The sequence below is a fragment of the Cololabis saira genome, chromosome 11 (assembly GCF_033807715.1).
Source record: "Cololabis saira isolate AMF1-May2022 chromosome 11, fColSai1.1, whole genome shotgun sequence".
In the NCBI taxonomy this organism is placed as follows: domain Eukaryota; kingdom Metazoa; phylum Chordata; class Actinopteri; order Beloniformes; family Belonidae; genus Cololabis; species Cololabis saira.
Window position 1 is genome coordinate 14,096,362 of NC_084597.1, and position 20,228 is coordinate 14,116,589.

The window sequence follows — 20,228 nt, forward strand, 5'->3', positions numbered from 1 at the left end:
ATTTCGTTCTTGCAGATTTTCCATGCATCACTTAGTCCATTAACATCTTTCTTATTTGTAATAGCACTACCAAGTCTATCCGACAGTAATCGCCAACAACAATCCGTCTCTTACCTTTTTCTGCACCAAAGTTTCAGCAACAGGTGGTGGTTTTGGGAGGGTAGAAATGGGTTGCCCCTTCACTTCGACTGCACAGGAGCTAATCCAAATCCCAATTTTATTGTCTTCTGTCCCATGTATGAATAATTTCATAATAATATTGCAGAACACATTGCATAGTGGGAACACAATCCCTGCAGGCACAATGATTTCTCATTTTTACATTTAATTTGCTGGATGAATGAGATGTCGAACTAGCCAAGAAACAACAGTGATAAACCAGCCTTAGGGGAGTCACGTTTCACATGCCATGACCTTTAGTGTGTTGCTATAGACAAATGACACCTCTACCTGACCAGCAAACCTCTCAAAGATTTACAGTAAAGTAAATGATAGTGTTTTTCTGGTTTTTTGAAAAAGCATTTACAAACAAGAACAAATTCCAATTGTTTCTACAACATTATTGACTGTAAAATCTTCATAATTCTATTTTTTCCTCATTATCATTTGACAAAAGGAATCTGTATTAAGAGTCTTTTGTAATGCATACATAACTCTCACAGGTGGACCCTAATAAATGTTTCAGCCTTTAATGTGTTTGACTTTCTTACAGTAAAAAGTCATACAAGTAATACATAATAGATTTACTTTAGCAGGGCCAACTGCATATATATTAAATAAACAGTTTGAGAGAATATGCTTATTTGCTTTCTTGGCAAGGCCAAGATGTAACATTGATAACTCACATCTGCAGGCTCAGTATGAAGACACAGCTCACTCACACTGATCCAAGTCAAAATATTATTTCCCACTGAACAGCAGCAATTTTCGGATTATTTAACAAATTTGTGTGATACTAGATAATCCTGTGACTGTTGACCACACGGTATCCTCCTCTCACCCTTAGGGCTCATTCATACTCAACTTACTTTCGTTTATATAGCTGTTCATTCCAAATGCTTTTTTCTGTCTGGTCCAGTTGCCTAACATGACCTGGGTCACTGAGAACCGTCGTAGGCATATTTCCACACAATTTGGGAGGGATCTCCAGTACAGCAATATGACTTCTAAGAAACTTGCCAACTACATGAACCACCTACATTTGTCTAGGGTGCTGACAAGAGAAAATCCCCCCAACTAGCCTACACCTCAACACCACAGTTGAGATGACACCGAGCTGAGCTTATTTCTCAGAGAGCACAGAAACAACTTTTCAATGAAAGGGTAAGAAATATCAATTTCTTCACTGAGCTGCTCCATCAGAGAATCGAAGAGATCCACAACAAACACTGCCAGATAACTGTATGGAAGAAATCACCATTTCCATGAAGAAGGCTCAGTTGACTGAGCATGGGAAGGTAAAGGAACAACCGATGCAAATTCCAGAACCTGTATACCCTTCTCCTCTATTTCTTAGAAAGTGGACCATTTTTCTTTTAAAAAAAGGGAATACTTCCTACAGAACTGGGTAAGAAACCTGACAGGGGGCTTACACAAGCTGAGAAGAAAGTTCTGTCCAAGGCTCTCAATTTTGCCATAACAGATGCCATTGCCAGCTGTGGAACTAATCACTGCCATTAAAAAGAACCTGACAGACACAGAAGCAGTTGAGGATGAATGTTTCCGCAGCCAAATATCTAGTGCCAAACTAGCCCATCCAACATCATGCCAGACCAAAGAAGAGCTGTGACCACTCTGCAAAAATATATTTTTTTGTCAGCACACAAGGGAAGCATGGTGGTGTAAACAAACTGTCCCCAAACATGTCACACTGACCTTCAGCTGTACATAGCACATTTGATCAAATTTAATTACAGGTAACATTTTTCCTCTAATGAATCTACCTTGGAGACCACTTAATAACTTCCACAATCGCTGAACTGAAATAGTTCAGCATGGTCACTCCTGAGGCAGCCAAAATTTGTTGTAGATTATTTTCCATCACACAAGAAACACATTTATGCAGACCTATCTACATTCTTTTAAATTATTTTTTTTATCTTGGCTTTCATCAACCCAGGTCTGTGCTTTCTTTTTTTTTCCTGAGACAGAACATCCAAGCTGAAGGTATTACGACATCTTGGAGTTAAGGTTGAAGGTTGAAAGTGAGAAATTTATATTTATGTTCCCTACTTGCTTTGTAAGTTTGCAAAGGTTTAGTTAACGAGTTAAAAGCATGCAAAGATTTACAAAAGATTCCATTCATCCACTCATCAAAACACTTTTATTTATTGTGCTCAATGTGCCCTTGGGTATTCGCTAGGACATGTCTGACACATCCTCCTTGAGAGAAAGCCTAGTTCAGTTACTTGTATCCACAGCTTCATCCTCTCAGTCATTGCCGACAGTTTGTGAGTGTAGGAATGTATAGTATATCAGCGGGTAAACAATAATCCTTGCCATGGGTTCAGCTCTCTTCAACACCATTCAACATTTCTTTTAATTTTTATTTGTATTAAAAGCAGACAAAATCTTTGTAAAAATGCTAATTCAATCTATCTATTTCTTTAGATATAGGCATAAATTATTCATAATTAATAATGTTAGTTTTTTTCTGTACTCCATGCCTGCCAACATTTGCAATGCAACCAATATTTCTGTAGAAACTTAATGAGTCATGTTATCTAGTACTTTTATCTCCAAATTCAGAAATATGTCCTCAGTAATATGACACCACCATTTCATAAAGATTATATAAAGCAGAATCTAAACTGAGATTCACTTCATGTATCATTTTTCAGTATAGGTACAACTTCAATGAGGCTTTGATATTGAGAAATAAATGTAATAATTGTAGTATAAACCTCTCTTTTGATGTTCAAGAAGAAGGAGAAAAAAAAAACATCAGTCTCCCACTTACAAGTGCAACCATCAGGCTCAAAGCTGTGGTAAAGAAAAACAAATATTAAAACGTGTCCCTGCTGGAACCGCCGCAGGCTAAACAAATTACAACATCAAGAAAACAATGAAAATCATGGAGACCCACAGCAACCTGTCAGAGCTACAAATGATTTCAGTCTCTGAGGGAGCGAATCTTGATGAGATCGGCATGCACTGCAATCATAGTCAACGCTTACATTTTGCATTTTCTCACAGCTATCTCAGACCCCAAAGCAAAGAGCCATGCAAAGAAATCAGCAGCCCAATATATTTCTATAATCAATCTGAATGATCTTGAAATTTAACCTAATAAAACATACATAGCCAGATTATACTGGGAAACTCAAATAAAGGAAATGTTGATGCCAGATAATAAACAAATTGGTACAACATAGAATAAGAAATAAAATCTACATAGTAATTTAACCGAGAGTTAATAAAAATTATGTAAACATGAGGTAGACATACCTTATTTCACGGAGCATTAGGCGCACCGCATTATAAGGCACAATATCAATGAACAGGGTCTTTTTTCATAGATAAAGTGCACCGGGTTATTAGGCGCGGTAAGGAGGAGCTCCTGTGGCGTTTGGTGCTAGTCCCTGGTAGTCTCAGTCTACAGCTGAATGTGCTCCGGTAAGATACCAGCGTGCAGTGGTGGACAGTATCGGAGTAAATTTACTTGAGTACTGTACTTAAGTACCAATCCAGAGGATTTGTACTTTACTTGAGTATTAGATTTCTTTGGTACTTATTACTCCTACTTGAATACATTTCCAAGACAAATATTTTTACTTTTACTCGAGTAAATTTCAAGGAAGGCTGAAAAGTACTCGTTACTTTCAGGTCTGCTCTTTTTTCTTCTTCCCTAAAATCCTATTGGACACAAGCTGTTTTTGTCAAAGGAGGAGACCTATCACAGTGCACGCTCTCCACTGGGATGTACGTAAAGCGGAAATACGTCAAGCCTCCTCAAAACGATACCGCCAAAGTAGCCTGCGTTTGTCAAGACAGAGTCAAGACGTAGCCGCAACAATGGCTACGCCTGCGTCAGGAGAAGAAAGACAATCCGCTGAGTCGTCTGAGTCTGATAATGAGCCGGACTCGGAGCTAACTTCAAAGAGTTTATTCTCCGAAACAAGATTTAAAAGATCCTTAAATTAATTTAGAAAAAATGTAGTAATTTACTGATGTGGAAAATAAGAAATTTACTCTTACTCTTACTTACTTTTACTTAAAGTAAATTTAAAAGCATTTACTTTTGGATACTTAAGTACCTTTAAAAGCAAGTACTTTTCTACTCTTACTCGAGTAATATTTTGACTGAGCTACTTTTACTTGTAACGGAGTAAATTTTGACCAGTAGTATTTGTACTCTTACTCAAGTACTGGGGTCGAGTACTCTGTCCACCTCTGGCAGCGTGGTATGTTGGGGGTGAGACGGGTTGTTCCTAATACTGAGAAATTTCCTTAGTATATTCATCTCTGGCATCTCTGCCACATAGTCCAGCTTCAGTCCCAGAAGTAGCGCTCCTGATGAGCTTGTTGAGCCAGTTGGTGAGAGTCACCTTAACCCCGCTACCATGGACTGATAAAACATCTGCTGCATGGTTCTGCACATGTTGCAATGATTTTCATGTTGCAATGACCTGTCATTGTGGACATCGAGGTCCTTGTTGGAGTCCAGTGTCCACCTCAATGCTCTGATTTTGATTGGGGTAAGGGAGATCCTCCGCTTCTTTACGTCCACCACCAGCTCTTTTGTCTTCTCAATGTTTAACTGTAGGTTTAACTGTAGGTTCTGTCCGCACCACTCCACAAAAACTGTCCATAACCCTCCTATACTCAGCCTCCCAACCTCTGCTGGTACAGCCCACGATAGCAGAGTAATTTGAGAACTTCTGCAGGTATCAGGACTGTGACCAGTGTATGAAGACTGATGTATAGAGTGTAAACAGGAATGGAGACAGGGCCATTCCGCCGAGGGACCCCTGTACTGCTTAGTTGAGTCGGCTACATTAAAAAAATGTCTCTTTTGGATTGGTATTTCAGACATATCAACATGAAAGCCCAAAAGAAAGTCATAAACTTTATATTGAACTTGTTTAAGTGAAAATGCAACCAAATCAGAAGGAAAATGCAGAAATGTCCTTAAACGCAGAAGATATTACTTTTTTATTTCACAATGATTAAAAATAAGGCAACAAATATTACTGCTGTATTTTTTTTTCTGTAATGAAATTCAAAGCACACTATTAAATATGCACAGAATAAGCATACAAGTTTTATATGGCTAAAAGGAAAATGTCAGCATTTTAGTAAAAATAAGAAAAAAATTAAAGCTGCAAGCAGCAAAGAACGGGCCCTCGCACCCTTGTGCAGGTTCAGGCGTGCTGCAGTAGAAGCTGCTATTACCTCCAGGTCAGTGTCGGGGAAAATGGCCAAGACAAGAAGCTACGATGTTATTACCAAATCAATGGTTTATGAATTACTCGATCTGCAGAAGAAATTTTAAAGACTTATTGGATCAGCAAGAAAAGAGCTTCAAGGCTTGTCTACAAGTTTTTGTGGACTCCACAGTCTCTCGTGTTGATAACCTGTTGAAGTTGGTAGTCATCATACTGTATCTAAGAATGTTGATGACTTAAAAGCTAGTCTTCAGTTTTCACAGGTTGAGCTTGATAGCTTAAAAATCTGTAATGATAAATGCATTGAGGATGGTAAAACCATATCTGTCAGCCTCTCTAACCTCCATTAATGATATGTCTACAAAGCTAGATTACCTGGATAACCAGTCTAGGAGAAATAACGTGATTATTGATGGCATTCCTGATGTAAATTCAGAATTTTGGTCTGATGCTGAAACCAAAGTCAAAAAAGTGTTCGCCGATCATCTTGACATCTACCCTAAACTCATTGAAATTGAGAGAGCTCATCGTGTTGGTAAATATGAGCCTACAGGACGCCCGAGATCAATTGTGGCCAAGCTCCTCAGATTCAAGGACCAGGAAGAAATTTTCAAACGTACCAAGAAACTGCAGGGCTCAAACATTTTCATCAACGGAGACTTCTCTGAAAGCATCAGGCAGAAGCGTAAGGATCTGTTGCCTCAAATGAAGGCTGAACGTCAGAAAGGAAACATCGCCTACCTAAAATTTGATAAATTGGTTGTTCACCCTCCTCGCCAAACTTAGATCTATATTATTCGCTCCAAGGTTTTTAATTTTTTTTTTCTTTTAACAGTTTTTCGTTTTTTTCTCCTTCCATTATAACTGACTATATGTATGTGTCTCCACAACCCATATCTGGTTTACCACCTTTCAATCCCTTTGATTTATGTATCGATAAGGATGGCATCTATGATGGGTTCTTTAATCCTGATTCTAATCATGTTGACCTGAAAAATGTACAAATTTCTTGTGAATATTACACTGAAGATCAATATAAAAAATCTGCAAAAGTACAAGTCCCAAATTCTTTTTCTTTTTTCCACCTTAATATTCGTAGTATACCTCAACATTATGATCAACTAACAGATTATCTATCCATATTAAATTTCTCATTTTCAGTAATGGCTTTTTCAGAAACAAGGCTTCACGATAATATTACTGGTCTCTATGCCTTGGAAAACTATAGAGCTATTCATTCTTGTAGAACGACCACATCAGGTGGTGGCGTTTCTCTTTACATTTTAGATCATTTTAACTTCAAGGAAAGAAAAGAGTTAAGCCAATATTTTGAAAATACTTCTATGGAAGCTGTGTTTGTAGAAATTCTGTCTATCTTACCCCTTGATGGCGAAAGCATCATAATTGGGTGCATTTACAGACCACCTGAGTCAGATCTGGCCATTTTTAATGATGCACTTTATCACACGCTTGAAATGATTTGCAAGGAGCGGAAAAAATGTGTATTACTAGATGACTTCAATGTTAATCTTCTCAATAGCAAACAGTCAGCTACTGTAGATTTTCTTAATGCTCTTTACTCTACCTATTTTTATCCTTCAATCCACAGACCTTCCAGAATAGCTTCTTCATCAGCCACACTCATTGATAATATCCTAATCAACTTTTTGGATCTTGAAATTACTTCTGGTCTGTTGTTAAATGATATTTCAGATCATCTCCCAGTTTTTCAAATAATTCATCTTAATGATAAAACGCTTAGTAACAACTTGGTACAAGAAGAAATAAGATATCTCAAATATTCCAAAAGGAATGTGGAACTTTTCATATCTTCTGCAAGGGCTGCAAGAAGTGGGGAAAGCTTACCAGTCATTTTTATTGCTTTTTAATCCTGTCTTTGAGAAATGCTTCCCAATCATTACTACTAAAAAAGAGAAAATAAATCCTAAAGCAAATCCTTGGTTTACATCAGATTTAAGAAAACATTCTCTTCTAAAAAGGAAACTATATAAAAAATCTATTCTAAGTCCTACACCATTTAATGTGCAAACTTACAAGGAATGTAAAAATGCATTTACTCAATCTCTAAGGTATGCAAAAAAGAAATATTTTTCAGACAAATGTAACCAAGCATCTAGTGACAATAAGTCCACCTGGAGTGTCATTAATCAATTGTTACAGCGTAAAACACGTCAATTAAAAGTCCCAGTTGAGGTGCTAGGAAATGAAGGTGCTCCTCTCAATGAGAGAGAAATTGCAAATGGCTTAAATGACTTCTTTGTCAATATTGGCCTTTCGCTGGCAGCGAACATAAATTACTCTCATGCAATACCATGTAGTTTGATTAAGGGTCAGTTTTCTCCACTCTGAAGTGAGGGGTATGTCTTAAACTTAAAAAACTCTGCTGAAGGTAATGATGGGTTTAAAAGTAGTTTCATTAAAGAAATTATTAGGGCCCGAGCACTTACAGTGCAAAGGCCCGATTGTATCTGTAGGAATTTTTCTTTTTCTTTATTCTTATTCTTCTGTTGAAAGGAAGGCCTTTTTGCCCCCCTAAATGTGCCCCAAAAGTCACCAAATTTTGCACGCAATCCAGGCCTTGGGATAAATTTGATATTTCATGGTTTGCATTAATGGGCGTGGCCTAACGGCTAAACAGCCCTCCCTAGAAGAATTCGTGCCTCAAGCCGCACAATACGGTTTGACGTACATGCACGAAAATCGGTACACACCTGTATCATGTCGCAACTTAAAGAAAAGTCTCCTGGCACCATGGCCGAAATTGAACAGGAAGTCGGCCATTTTGAATTAATCGTGTAATTTTGGCGCAATTTATGCCATTCCTTCGGCAGTTAATACGGCCCAAACCGTAACGTGCACCCAGGTGGGTTATACATCAAAATGTGCGTCTCCATCCTGCGACGAAGCGCATTACTTTTCTCTTTCAAAAGCATTCCCGTGGCGACGCTAGACGCCAAAAAGCGCGCCCCCCCTTCATCTGATTGGTCAATATTTGATAGTTCCCCAAAAGTCACCAAATCTTGCACGCAAGCCAGGCCAGGCCAGGACGATAAATTTGATATTTCATGGTTTTCATTAATGGGCGTGGGAAGATGGCTCAACAGCACCCCCTAGAAAAATTTTATCTGCCGTAACTTTTGAATGGTTTGACATAAAGACTCGTGGGTGGTGTCATTGGACTCGGTATTGAGTACTTGAGCGTCATTGGGCTGAATTAGCTTTCTTCTGATTGGTTGATATGTGATACTTCCGATTTTCTGCAATAACTTTTCAATGGTTTGACATAAAGACTCGTGGGTGGTTTCATCAGACATGGTTTTGAGTCCTTGACCATAATTGGTGCAAATTAGCCCTGCCCCTTCTTCTGATTGGTCAATATTTCATAGTTCTTATTTTCTGCCATAACTTTTGAATGGTTTGACATAGAAAGTCGTGGGTGGTGTCATTTCTGAGTGCGAGGGCCCGTTCATCGCTGCTTGCAGCTTTAATTATGGGCATGCCAAGTAGTGGCATGACCATATTACAATCGTCCAGAATGGCCCAAAGGGCAATGCTGCTAGCATTTTGCTAACAAGCTAAAGTCGCAAAACTCCCCCTGCACAGCCGCGGGTGTACAGCATGACCCCGCTCTGATATGGAAAAAAAAAATCCCCAAAAAATAAAACACGCCCGAAATAACGAGAAAAAACATGAAAAAGGCGATATATTAGCATACAGGAAAGGTTTCCCTTTTCTTATTATTCCGCAAGCTTTATTTGTCCGTTAATGCGGCCTGAACCGCAACGTGCACCCATGCATGGCATACATCGTTGGATGCGTCTCCATCGTGCCTCGATGGGCATTACTTTTCTCAGTCAAAAGTGTTACCGTGGCAACGCTAGATGCCAAAAAGCAAAAAAAATGGCAGAAATTGTGGCGCTTATTGCTCGGCCGAACTTTATTGTAGAGACATCTTTCAAGTTTTGAAACACTCTGCCCAATTGGCACTAATGGACCGTTCAACCTCATTATGCCAATTATTACAGTTTTTGCGATATTAAACTTTCAATAAAAAAAAAATGTCCATTTGACTTTGGACGCTTGTTGCTAAGGCAACGGTTTATTGTAGGGACATGATTCAAATGTTTCAAAACTCCCCTCGCTGCAGACTACAACATATTTAAATTTCATGAAGCTGTGATCTGCGTACATTTTAAGTTAAATTGCCTGCCTAATGGCCCCATCCCCAAAGGTTTATTAACAACCCTAAACTACTTCTTGGCCATTATTAAAAACCGTATACACATAACCCCGAAGCAGGGGCTGTGGTTTATTAACAACCCTAAACCCACCCCCCTGCGGGGAGCACAGGAATGAATGCAATACAACCATAAACACCTCAAACTGACATAGAACCACCCCGAACACAAACACTACAGCCCCAAACCAAAGCAGCAAGAGGGGTCGATTGGGCAGTAGGGCATGCCCATATCAAAGTTTCCTGAAATTTTTTAGTTGATTTTATTATTCAACCTTTAACTCGTACTGTATTTTTGGTTTATCTTTACAATCTGGTGTGGTTCCACGTGATCTTAAAACAGCAAATGTTTTGCCGTTACACAAATTGGGAGATTCTAATCACTTTAGCAATTATCGTCTATCAATTCTTCCCTGTTTTTCTAAAATTCTTGAAAAACTTATTTATTCCAGAATTTCGGATCACTTACTTCAGAACAACATCCTCTATTGCCACCAATATGGTTTTCGCAAGAAATACTCAACGGAAAAGCCCCTGCAACAGCTTGTCAACAATTTGTCTTCTGCTCTAGAAGATGAGAAATATGTTCTTGGTGTTTTCTTAGATTTAACTAAAGCTTTCGATACTGTAAATCATGAAATTCTTGTCTCTAAACTTAAAAGATATGGCCTACAGGATGTTGCTCTCAAGTAGTTTTCTAACTATCTAGAAGACAGAGAACAATATGTATGCATCAATGGTTGATATTCCGCAAAGTTAAAAATATCAGTTGGGGTTCCACAGGGCTCGATACTGGGTCCTTTATTGTTTTTGATTTATATTAATGATTTAACCATGAACTGTAATAAATTTCTTCCTATTTTATTTGCAGATGATACTAATCTCGATGTACGTCAAACCGTATTGTGGGGGATGAGGCACAAAGTTTTTTCTGTATGGACCAATCAGATGAAGGGGGGCCCGCTTTTTGGCGTCTAGCATCGCCACGGTAACGCTTTTGACTGAGAAAAGTAATGCGCATCTTCGTAGGATGGAGAAGCACATTTTGATGTATAACACACCTGGGTGCATGTTACGGTTCGGGCCGTATTAACTGCCGAAGGAATGGCATAAATTGCGGCAAAATGACACAATTAATTCAAAATGGCCGACTTCCTGTTCGGTTTCGGCCATGGCGCCAAGAGACTTTTCTTTAAGTTGCAACATGAAACAGGTGGTTACAGATTTTTGTCCATGTACGTCAAACCGTATTGTGGGGCTTGAGGCACAAAGTTTTCTAGGGGACACTGTTGAGCCATTAGGCCACGCCCATTAATGCAAACCATTAAATATCACATTTTTTGCCAGGCCTGGCTTGCGTGCAAAATTTGGTGACTTTTTGGGCACGTTTAGGGGGGAAAAAAGGCCCTATAGTTTACTTTGATAGATAATTCATATGTTTGGGTTGAAAATGTTCCAGAAAAGGTTGCATGTAAGGGGGAGTTGAGGAGGATCCAGTTTTACAATTTCACATACTGTATTTTCGCAACCATACGCCGCGCTGTCTGGAAAGGCGCACCCTCAGTTTTGTGTGTAATTTCTGTATTTAAAACACACATACGGCGCACCGACCGAAAAGGCGCCATCTACACACACGGAGCTCAGCCTTACAACAACACACACACGCGCGCGCCGCACAACACACACACAAGCATACAAGTGTGCGTATTTAAAAATAGAGCGGGAGCAAAACTTAGTTTGATTGTATTTTATAAGTTATTACATTAATCAAACCCATCGAAATCTTCATGCTCCGTTTCTAAACAGCTGCGCTTAATCAAATATGCAACAGTTGTCAGGACTCAGCGCGTCGGGCTTCATCCGAGCCTGATCAGCTGAGACCGGGAGAACTGATCAGCTCAGACCGGGAGAACTGATCAATGCTGCGACGGGCACGAGCACGAGCACGCAGCTCTCTGGCCGTGCTGGGCAGCCGAGTCACTTTCCGATGCCGGCTTTTGCGAAAGCTCGAACAACAGTCCAGTCCAGCAGACACATCAGCCCACGCATCTACAATCCATCAACAGAATACGACGGAGCCTGCCGCCCAAGCGGCAGCCGACGTCGGCTGCCGCTCGGTCGGGCGGTTCCTCCGGCCTTCCAGCCCGCCGCCGCAGCGCATCTCCCCCGGGAGCCGCGTCTCGTTCTCGGTAGCGAGGACGAGTCTCCCTATCCGCTCCAGGTGTCCCGCCACGGAGCCGCCGCCGGACAATCACAGGCAATTCACACGCCCCCTTCCCCCTTTAACTTCTCATGGTGGCCTCAATTACGTCCGCCTTACAATAATACAATGGGCGCATTGCGTCATTGGGCGCGCGGTACATTAAAAAAAAAAAGACGTTTATATGCACCTAATGGTCGCAAAAATTGGGTACTGCTATTACATACTGTTCATAATAAACAACATTGATTAAGTTGGGTAAGATACCCTGTTTAGGACACCATCTTCTTGGAACTAAAAGAAAGAGTAATTAAAAAAAGCTTAACAGAATTCACCAAAAACAAGAAAGAAAAAAACTATCTGTGAACCACTCTACTTTATGTTTTTTAATCCCTGAGCCAATTACATTTCACCCTCGGCAGCACTAAGTGAAAGTGTATGGTTTAGTGGGCAAACATAATTTATGTATAGAAAGCAGACATCGAAGCATGCCTGCAAACATATATTCATAGGACGTCATTCAGATAGACTTTAATAAAGGGATCTGTCATTATAAGTATGTTCATGAATATCTTTATCCAATTTTCTTTGTTTATTATCTTATTTCTTTATTGCCACTATTTTTTAAACAAGCTGTCATGGCACAAAAATCGAAGTCGGTGTGAAGCTAACCTCCATTCCTATCATTCAGTTTGCAGCATAATATAAATCAATAAAATTCATTTTGGATTGGTACTCGATGTCCAGACTGATTGCCACACTAACTTTTTTTTTCCTTACAGTGATGAAGGGCAGGAACACACTGACAGAGTTCCCACAACCTTAGACAGTCTGAGCTTGTCACTTGAATTTAACACTGCCCTGTGGATTTCCCAGATGACTGCACCCAGGGGGCTCATGACAGAACCCCAGAATTGAGCTACTTACTCAAACACTCGTTGGCGGCGTCCCCAGTGGCCCTGGCCCAGGGTCTGTCCTGGTAAAAGGGGTGACATCTCTTGCAGTCGGCTCCAACTGTGTGATGTTGGCAGGAGCAAACCAGGCCACCCTGTTCCCCTTCAACGCACTTGCTGGCATGACCATTACACTTACATCTAAGAAAAACAGATAAATTGTTAAGTAAAGTCTGCAAGTGCACTTCTTCTACAATTCCACTTTTCTCCAACTCGCCTTCTTGACACAGTGAAGCCTTAATTATGCACAGTGGATGAAGTCAAGGGTGGAGGGGGAAAGTGAAAGGGTGTTTCCACTGTAAGGATTTGTCACTTCCAATAATCTTTCACAGGCATAAATGCAGTCTGAGATGAGGTGGGAGTTCTCATGTCGCTTGAGCAGTTCACTTTCAGTTGTGCTAATGTGCAGCCACTAATACTGCCAAAAATAACAGCAAAAAGCAACAGGCATGCAGAAGGACACGATTTACACATACTAGCATGAAAATGTCAAATGTATGGTCAAAATGAGTACATCCTTTTTTCAGTCTTGTTAAAAAGACATCTGGTCCATACCAAGTCTTAAAGTTAGAGAGGTGCTAACTAATTAACTAGTTTTTAATTCTCCAATTAATTGGCACTAGCACATCTAAGATATAAATAAATATATTTTTAACAAGCCATACATCTCATGATGTCTTTGATGTGCAAGTTTTTCCACTGTGAGTACAGAAAAGCCACAGACAGCAGTTCGGAAAAATAACCCATGAAGAAGCAACATCTGTAACATTTGAGACAACAAACTTAATCTGACACTTAAAAATGCTTCACCCTGCTCCGGATGATAATTTGCTCACACTAGAAAGGGTAAAAATAAAACGAATAGAGCACCAAGCCAATGGCCTCCGTTACCTTTGACTGGCTGATTATTGATCTCAGAAACGAAGGTGGAATCGTCTGACACTGGAATCGGCTATTAACCGATCATCAGCAAGCATTACCATCTGTATACAAGCAGATGTTTTGACAGTTTGCTGCTCCGAATCATTCAGGGGCAATGCCAGTGTGGAAAGACATCAGCAATGATCTCAGAGAAGCAACTGCTGAAGGGTTATAAGGGCATTTCCCATCAACTTTGGCTAGACCTTTTTACAGAAAGTAATGTTATTCACAAGTAAAAAATAAAAGACAATTGTCAATCTTCCCAGGAGTAGAAATCCTAGCAAATTTATCCCAAAATCTGAACAGTTTTCGGAGAAATTAAAAAAGAGAGAGAGCGAGTGCTGTATTTCAGATCCTCTTCAGACATCTGTTAGTAGGATACACATTAAAATTCATGACAGTACAGTTTAGAAGATGTGTGGAAAGGTTGCCAGGAGAAACTCTTTTCACATTAAAAAGAAGAAAGCAGCGCAGCTTATTTTCATCTACAGAAACTAGACTTCTGGAGCAATGTTCTTACGTAAGATCAAACCAAAGTAACGATTTTGTGCATAATGCATAATCTAAGACTGCATAAAAACACTTCATGCCAACAGTAAAGTACAATTCTGGAAAAGTGATGTTCTTGGAAGCACCTGGGCACCTTAGTTATTGTGATGAACATTATCTCCTCTGTATGTAGAGTCAAGTGTGAAGACATCTGTCTGACAACTTCAGTTTGGCATAGGTCATGCAAGAGGACAATGATCTCAAACACACTGGGAAATGTTCAACATAAGGGATGAGACAATAATCAAGGTGTGGCAATGGTTCAGTCAAAGCTGACACCTCAAGCAGATTTTAATGGTATGATGGGTAGGGATGGGAATTGATAAAATTTGTCAGATTCCGATTCCATTTTCGATTCTGCTTAATGATTAGATTCTTTATCGATTCTCTTATCGATTCTCATTTGGAAAAAAAGAGAACAAACAATTTTAGTATCAACTTTGTTTCATATCTTTGAACAAAAAAATACAAGTGAGGTCTTAAGACGCCCCCAGCCTCAGGCTCCTCGATGGTGTGCCAGGGGGGCCCCACAAAATTATTTGTAATTTAAAATACGTATTTAATATAAAATAAATATTTTTCTGTAGAAATTAACTAAATACAACAAATTATTTTGTGGCAATTACACAAGAATGTCCAGTTACATGTTCAACACCACAAACGTAGTCACTGCTCGGTGTCATTCATCTATTCTGGCCTGGGTCATGCTCAGGGTTGCCACCTGTCCCTTAAAATACGGAATCTTTACTTAATTTGGAATTAAAATTTGCGTTCCGTATTGAACCAATACGGACATATATTATGCTCTTATTTATGGATGTCATAACATACAGGTGAAGGTTGAAAAATGTTAATGTATTGAAAAACGTAATTCGTAGTAAATTCAACTAAAGGTGAAACAAATATATTATTTCCCACTACATTCAAATAGAGATATTTCAAGCCTTTATTTGTTATAATGTTGATGATTATGACTCACAGTTTATGAAAACCCCAAGTAAAAAATAAAAAATGTTTATGAAATCAATAAACAATTCAATCATCAAAATTATAACAAATTAATGTTTAACATATCTTTCTTTGCATGTAATGAGACTATGTAATGTATTAGTTTCTTATTTTAAGTTTAATTATTGAAATAAATTAACTTTTACACCATATTCTAATTGTCCGACCATCACGTGTAGCTATATTCTACATGGCTGATGTGGACAAACAAGCATAGCAGCATAGGAGGCTATTTCAGTTGCTATATGATTGGCTGTCTGTACAGTCATGCAAGTTCAATTCTATTAAAGCACTTTAAACTTTAAATCAAAGCATTTAGTTTTTTCATATAAAATAAATACATTTCTATTCACTTTAGAAGTTTTGGGGATGTCCCTTTTTTTGGTTCCTGCGCTGCTGAAATCGGGGCATCCCTTATTTCTATTTCTGAAAGGTGGCAACCCTAGTCATACTCTTTCCTGCCTTGATGAAAGGAGAAGCTAGCTGTAGACTGCTCTTTAACTTCTCCCATAGATGAGCTGATGCGCTGCAGTTGTGTCAGGAGCGCACTCCGCTGTCTGACGGAGCGCGCCCGGCACGTCAGCGTGGTCAGCGCATCAGCCGGCCGAACCCTAACAGTTTCCCCCCTTTGTTGAAATGTCCACATTGCAAGTATTGTCGCCCTGTTGTCATCCTTTTTGGTAAAATGTAACCAAACTTTCGAGTGTTTATGCCGCTTTGTCCCCGTGTTTTCCTGCTGGGCGCGAATGCGCACGTTGCGCAACGTGCTTGGTGACGTCATTCGCGCCCACTGGAATCGATAAGGGAATCGTTTGCGAAAAAGGCAAACGATTGCAAGGAATTGAAACACTGGGAACCGGTTCTTAACAAGAACCGGTTCTTGATTCCCATCCCTAATGATATATATATATGTATAAACAGAGAAGGTTGTTAGGGAGTGAGCTCAAGGAAAAAATCATGTCAAACAAAAAAAATGGAAAAAAATGGGTGATGAATAGGGGTGTAACAATATATCGTGCCACGAAATTTCGCGATACAAAAACGTCACGAAACGTGTCGTGGAGGTGACAAGGTGTATTGCGATATTGGATTATTAATATTAATCTATTGTGTTGACTAGTAACGCGCATCCGACCGCGACCGCGCGGACCAAAACCTTACTCCGCTCAGAAGAAACTAGTCCCGTTTTGCGGTCCCGATCACGGGACTCTTGGGGGGTTTTGAGCTCTGAACTTTTAAGTCTGGTGTAGAGTGAAGCCTTACCTTATTAAATTAAACCTTTTTCGGGTCGTGAGTAGGATATAAACGGGGACAACTTCTGCTTGATTCCAGTGTACTTTACTGTCCCTCAAGAGTGTAGGATTTTAGAACATCAACACAGCACCTAGTGCTGTATCACTCCGCCCAATCTAAAACATACTAAGCGCTACAGATAAACTGACTAGTGTCATTATTGTCCCTGATTTACAGAATATGAAGAAGATATTGATAAAATAATGAACCCTGAATTACCAAAATAACCTTCTTAACAAAGATAGATCTCCTCTTACACTTATAAGGTGAGCATGAATCAATCTGTTGCAAATGCACAGCATTGTTTTGTATTTTGTGTCTTTCAAATAAAAGACAATTTTTTCTAGTCATATGTTCCTCATGCAAGGTTGTTAAAAAAATACTGCTATAATATCGTATCGTATCGTTATTGTGACCTCAACATCGTGTATCGTATTGTATCGTGAGATTAGTGTATCGCTACACCCCTAGTGATGAGTATGTTTTACTGTCAGTTTTCACAAATGTATTATCTGCTCATTTCCTGTCCTTCTAAAGTCCATTTCCTCTGAAGCACAGTGGAAGCTTTGGCTTCAAATATGTATCATTTCCTAGCAGTGCCACTGGTTTTAACGAGTGGCTGTGATAGGGGACAGAAACTTACGCTGAGTGACAAGCTCTGTCAAAATTAGTCATCTGTCTTAGAATAACATGTACTCTTGCCTGAGGCTCAGTCTCAGTTATTTCTGTCACTGAAACACTTGCAACTCTAAAGTGCCTATAATTAACATATGAGACCTCTGTTAAAACCATGTGTTGATATTCAACACAGTCTCACTCCCGACGCGTCAAAAACCGACGCTTGGTCAGGGCCTTTGCCGACACCTACTGACACAAAAGGTACCCATCTGCGTCTCTCTCGGACGCAAAAGGTACCCATCTGCGTCTCTCTCAGACGCAAGAGGAATACTATTGATTCCAATGTAAGTAATGTATGTGACGCTCACAGCAGGTGATCAAATGCATATACTTCAATTTAAAAGTGTGGTTTGATGACATTTCTAGCGAGAAATATGCATTTTTCCCCACAATCTCTCTTCAGTGAGTGTATATTTTATATTAAAAACATTGATGCACACTGCCACTGGAAGCCAGTCCAGAGAGATTAGCAGCGGAGTGACATGAGCTCTCCTGGTTTGGTTGAAGACCAGACGTGCTGCTGCATTCTGGATCATCTGCAGAGGTTTAACTCAGCATGCAGGCAGGCTGACCAACAAGGAATTACAGTAGTCAATGCATGACATGACCAGAGCCTGGACCAAGAGCTGTGTCGTATGTTCTGTCAGGTAGGGTCTGATTTTCCTGATGTTGTAAAGAGTGAATCGGCAAGACCGGATAACCGAGGCAACATGGTCCTTAAAGCTCAGCTGGCTGTCTAATATAACACCAAGATTCCTAGCAGAAGACGTGGGCACAAGTGTTGTGGAATCCAACTGCACGCTTATCTGAGGAGGTAAGGAATGACTGGCTGGACAGACAATAAGCTCAGTCTTGGTCCTTCATCCATGCAGAGATATCAGAAAGACAGGCCAATATTTGCATTGAGACGGCAGTGTTGCCAGGTTGGAAGGAAAGGAAGACCTGGGTGTCATCTGCATAGCAGTGGTAAGAGAACCCATGAGAGCTGATGATTTCACCTTGTGAAGTGGTGTATAGTGAAAAGAGAAGAGGGCCAAGCACCGATCCCCTGTGGCACCCCTGTTGCCAACTCATGCAATCTGGACAGTCATCCTTGCCATCGTCAGTCTGCCCTAGGGCAGCTGTGGCTACAAACGTAGCTTACCACCACCGCTGAGAATGTGTATGAATGAATAATGGTCTCTGTAAAGCGCTCTGGGTGCCTTGAAGGGTGTTATATAAAACCAAGCCATTATTATTAGGGCCTTCGCACTATTGTATCTGTAGGAATTTTTCTTTCTTTCTTTATTCTTTCTTCTGACAAAAGGAGGGCCTTTTTGCCCCCCTAAACGTGCCCCAAAAGTCACCAAATTTTGCACGCATGCCAGGCCTGGCGAAAAATTTGATATTTAATGGTTTGCATTAATGGACGTGGCAAAATGGCTCAACAGCGCCCCCTAGAAAACTTTGTGCCTCAAGCCCCACAATACGGTTTGACGTACATGCACGAAAATCGCTACACACCTGTATCATGTCGCAACTTAAGAAAAGTCTCTTGGTGCCATGGGCGAAACCGAACAGGAAGTTGGCCATTTTGAATTAATCGTGTAATTTTGACGCAATTTATTCAATTCATTTGGCAGTTAATACGGCCCGAACCGTAACGTGCACCCAGGTGTGTTATACATCAAAATGTGCGTCTCCATCCTGTGACGACGAGCATTATTTTTCTCAGTCAAAAGCGTTACCGTGGCGACGCTAGATGCCAAAAAGCGTGCCTCCCCTTCATCTGAGTTTTGAGTCCTTGAACATAATTGGTGCAAATTAGCCCCGCCCCTTAATCTGATTGTTCGATATCTGATACTTCCTACTTTCTGCCGTAATTTTTGAATGGTTTGACATAAAGAGTCGTGGGTGGTGTCATCGGACTCGGTTTTGAGTCCTTGGTACAAATTTGCGAGATCCTGAAATGCCATGCTTTGAGAGTGTGGAGAGGAAGATGTGGTGGTTGAGGCAGCAGACAGGTCAAGTAGTATGAGGACTAAGGATATACCAGCAGATCTGACAGCCCGCAGTGACTCATTAACTGACAGAAGAGCAGATTTAGTTGAGTGGCCCTGCCTAAAGCCAGACTGATGTGGCTCATACAGTCAGTTTTCACGAAGGAACTGTGAGACTTGACTGAAGACGGCTCATTCTAGAAGTTTAGACATGAATGTGAGCACTAAGACAGGGTTGTGTGTGTTTTTTTCAGCAGTCGAGTGACCAAAGCTTTTTTGAAGGCAGAGGGAAAGATGATAAATTTAAGAGTTGATAATGTGGGTTATTGGGTTTGACGGTAGATAAAATGCTCTGTAGGATGTGGGTAGGTACAGGATCAAGAGGACAGGTCATTGGTTTTGAGCCAACTAGAGAATCCATCCTCATTTAGAGACCGGAAGTAGCAGAGAGAGGCACCAGTAGCCAGTTGGACTGGGCAGTGATGGACAGGCTCAGAGAATTGGTTACTGATAGTAGCAACCTTTTCAGTAAAGTAGGAAGCAAACTTTTCTGCTGACAACCCAGTAGGTGGTCATGAACAGTTGTCGGGTTGTCCGGTGTTTGTTCTAGTAAAAGGATATCTTGGCAGCCTTTAAGCTGGATGTGAAAAGGTTTTTGCAGATACTCAGACAAGTCAGTGTGCTCTTTGGATTTGGGCCACTTTCTTTCTGCTGCCCTAAGTCCTACTCTGTGGTTCCTCAGAACCTGTTTCTGTCCAGCTGGTTTGGACACCAAAGGACAGAGTTTATACAGAGAGAAGGCGAGTCAGGAGCAGAATGTTTCTGTAGCCTCATTAACAGATAGTGTGGAAAAGTCTGAGAGGGAAGGGATGTCATGGCGCTTTTACACTAGTGCCTACTCGGCTCTACTCAACTCAGCTCGGCTCGACTCAACTCGGCCAAGTTTCTTTTCCATAACAATTCAGCATCTGGAGAAGTAGGCGGGTTGGAGCGAAGCTGCTG

At 40.4% G+C, this 20,228-nt stretch overlaps 1 protein-coding gene across 1 annotated transcript in view; it reads right to left on the reverse strand.

The window, feature by feature from the left end:
* The window catches only part of lamc3 (laminin, gamma 3), a 265,101-nt gene that overhangs the window by 180,990 nt on the left and 63,883 nt on the right, over window positions 1-20,228 (reverse strand). Inside the window, exon 4 of the mRNA XM_061733782.1 lies at window positions 12,773-12,939. Within this exon, the coding sequence (XP_061589766.1) occupies window positions 12,773-12,939 (167 nt within the window). The remainder of the gene's footprint in view (window positions 1-12,772; window positions 12,940-20,228) is intronic.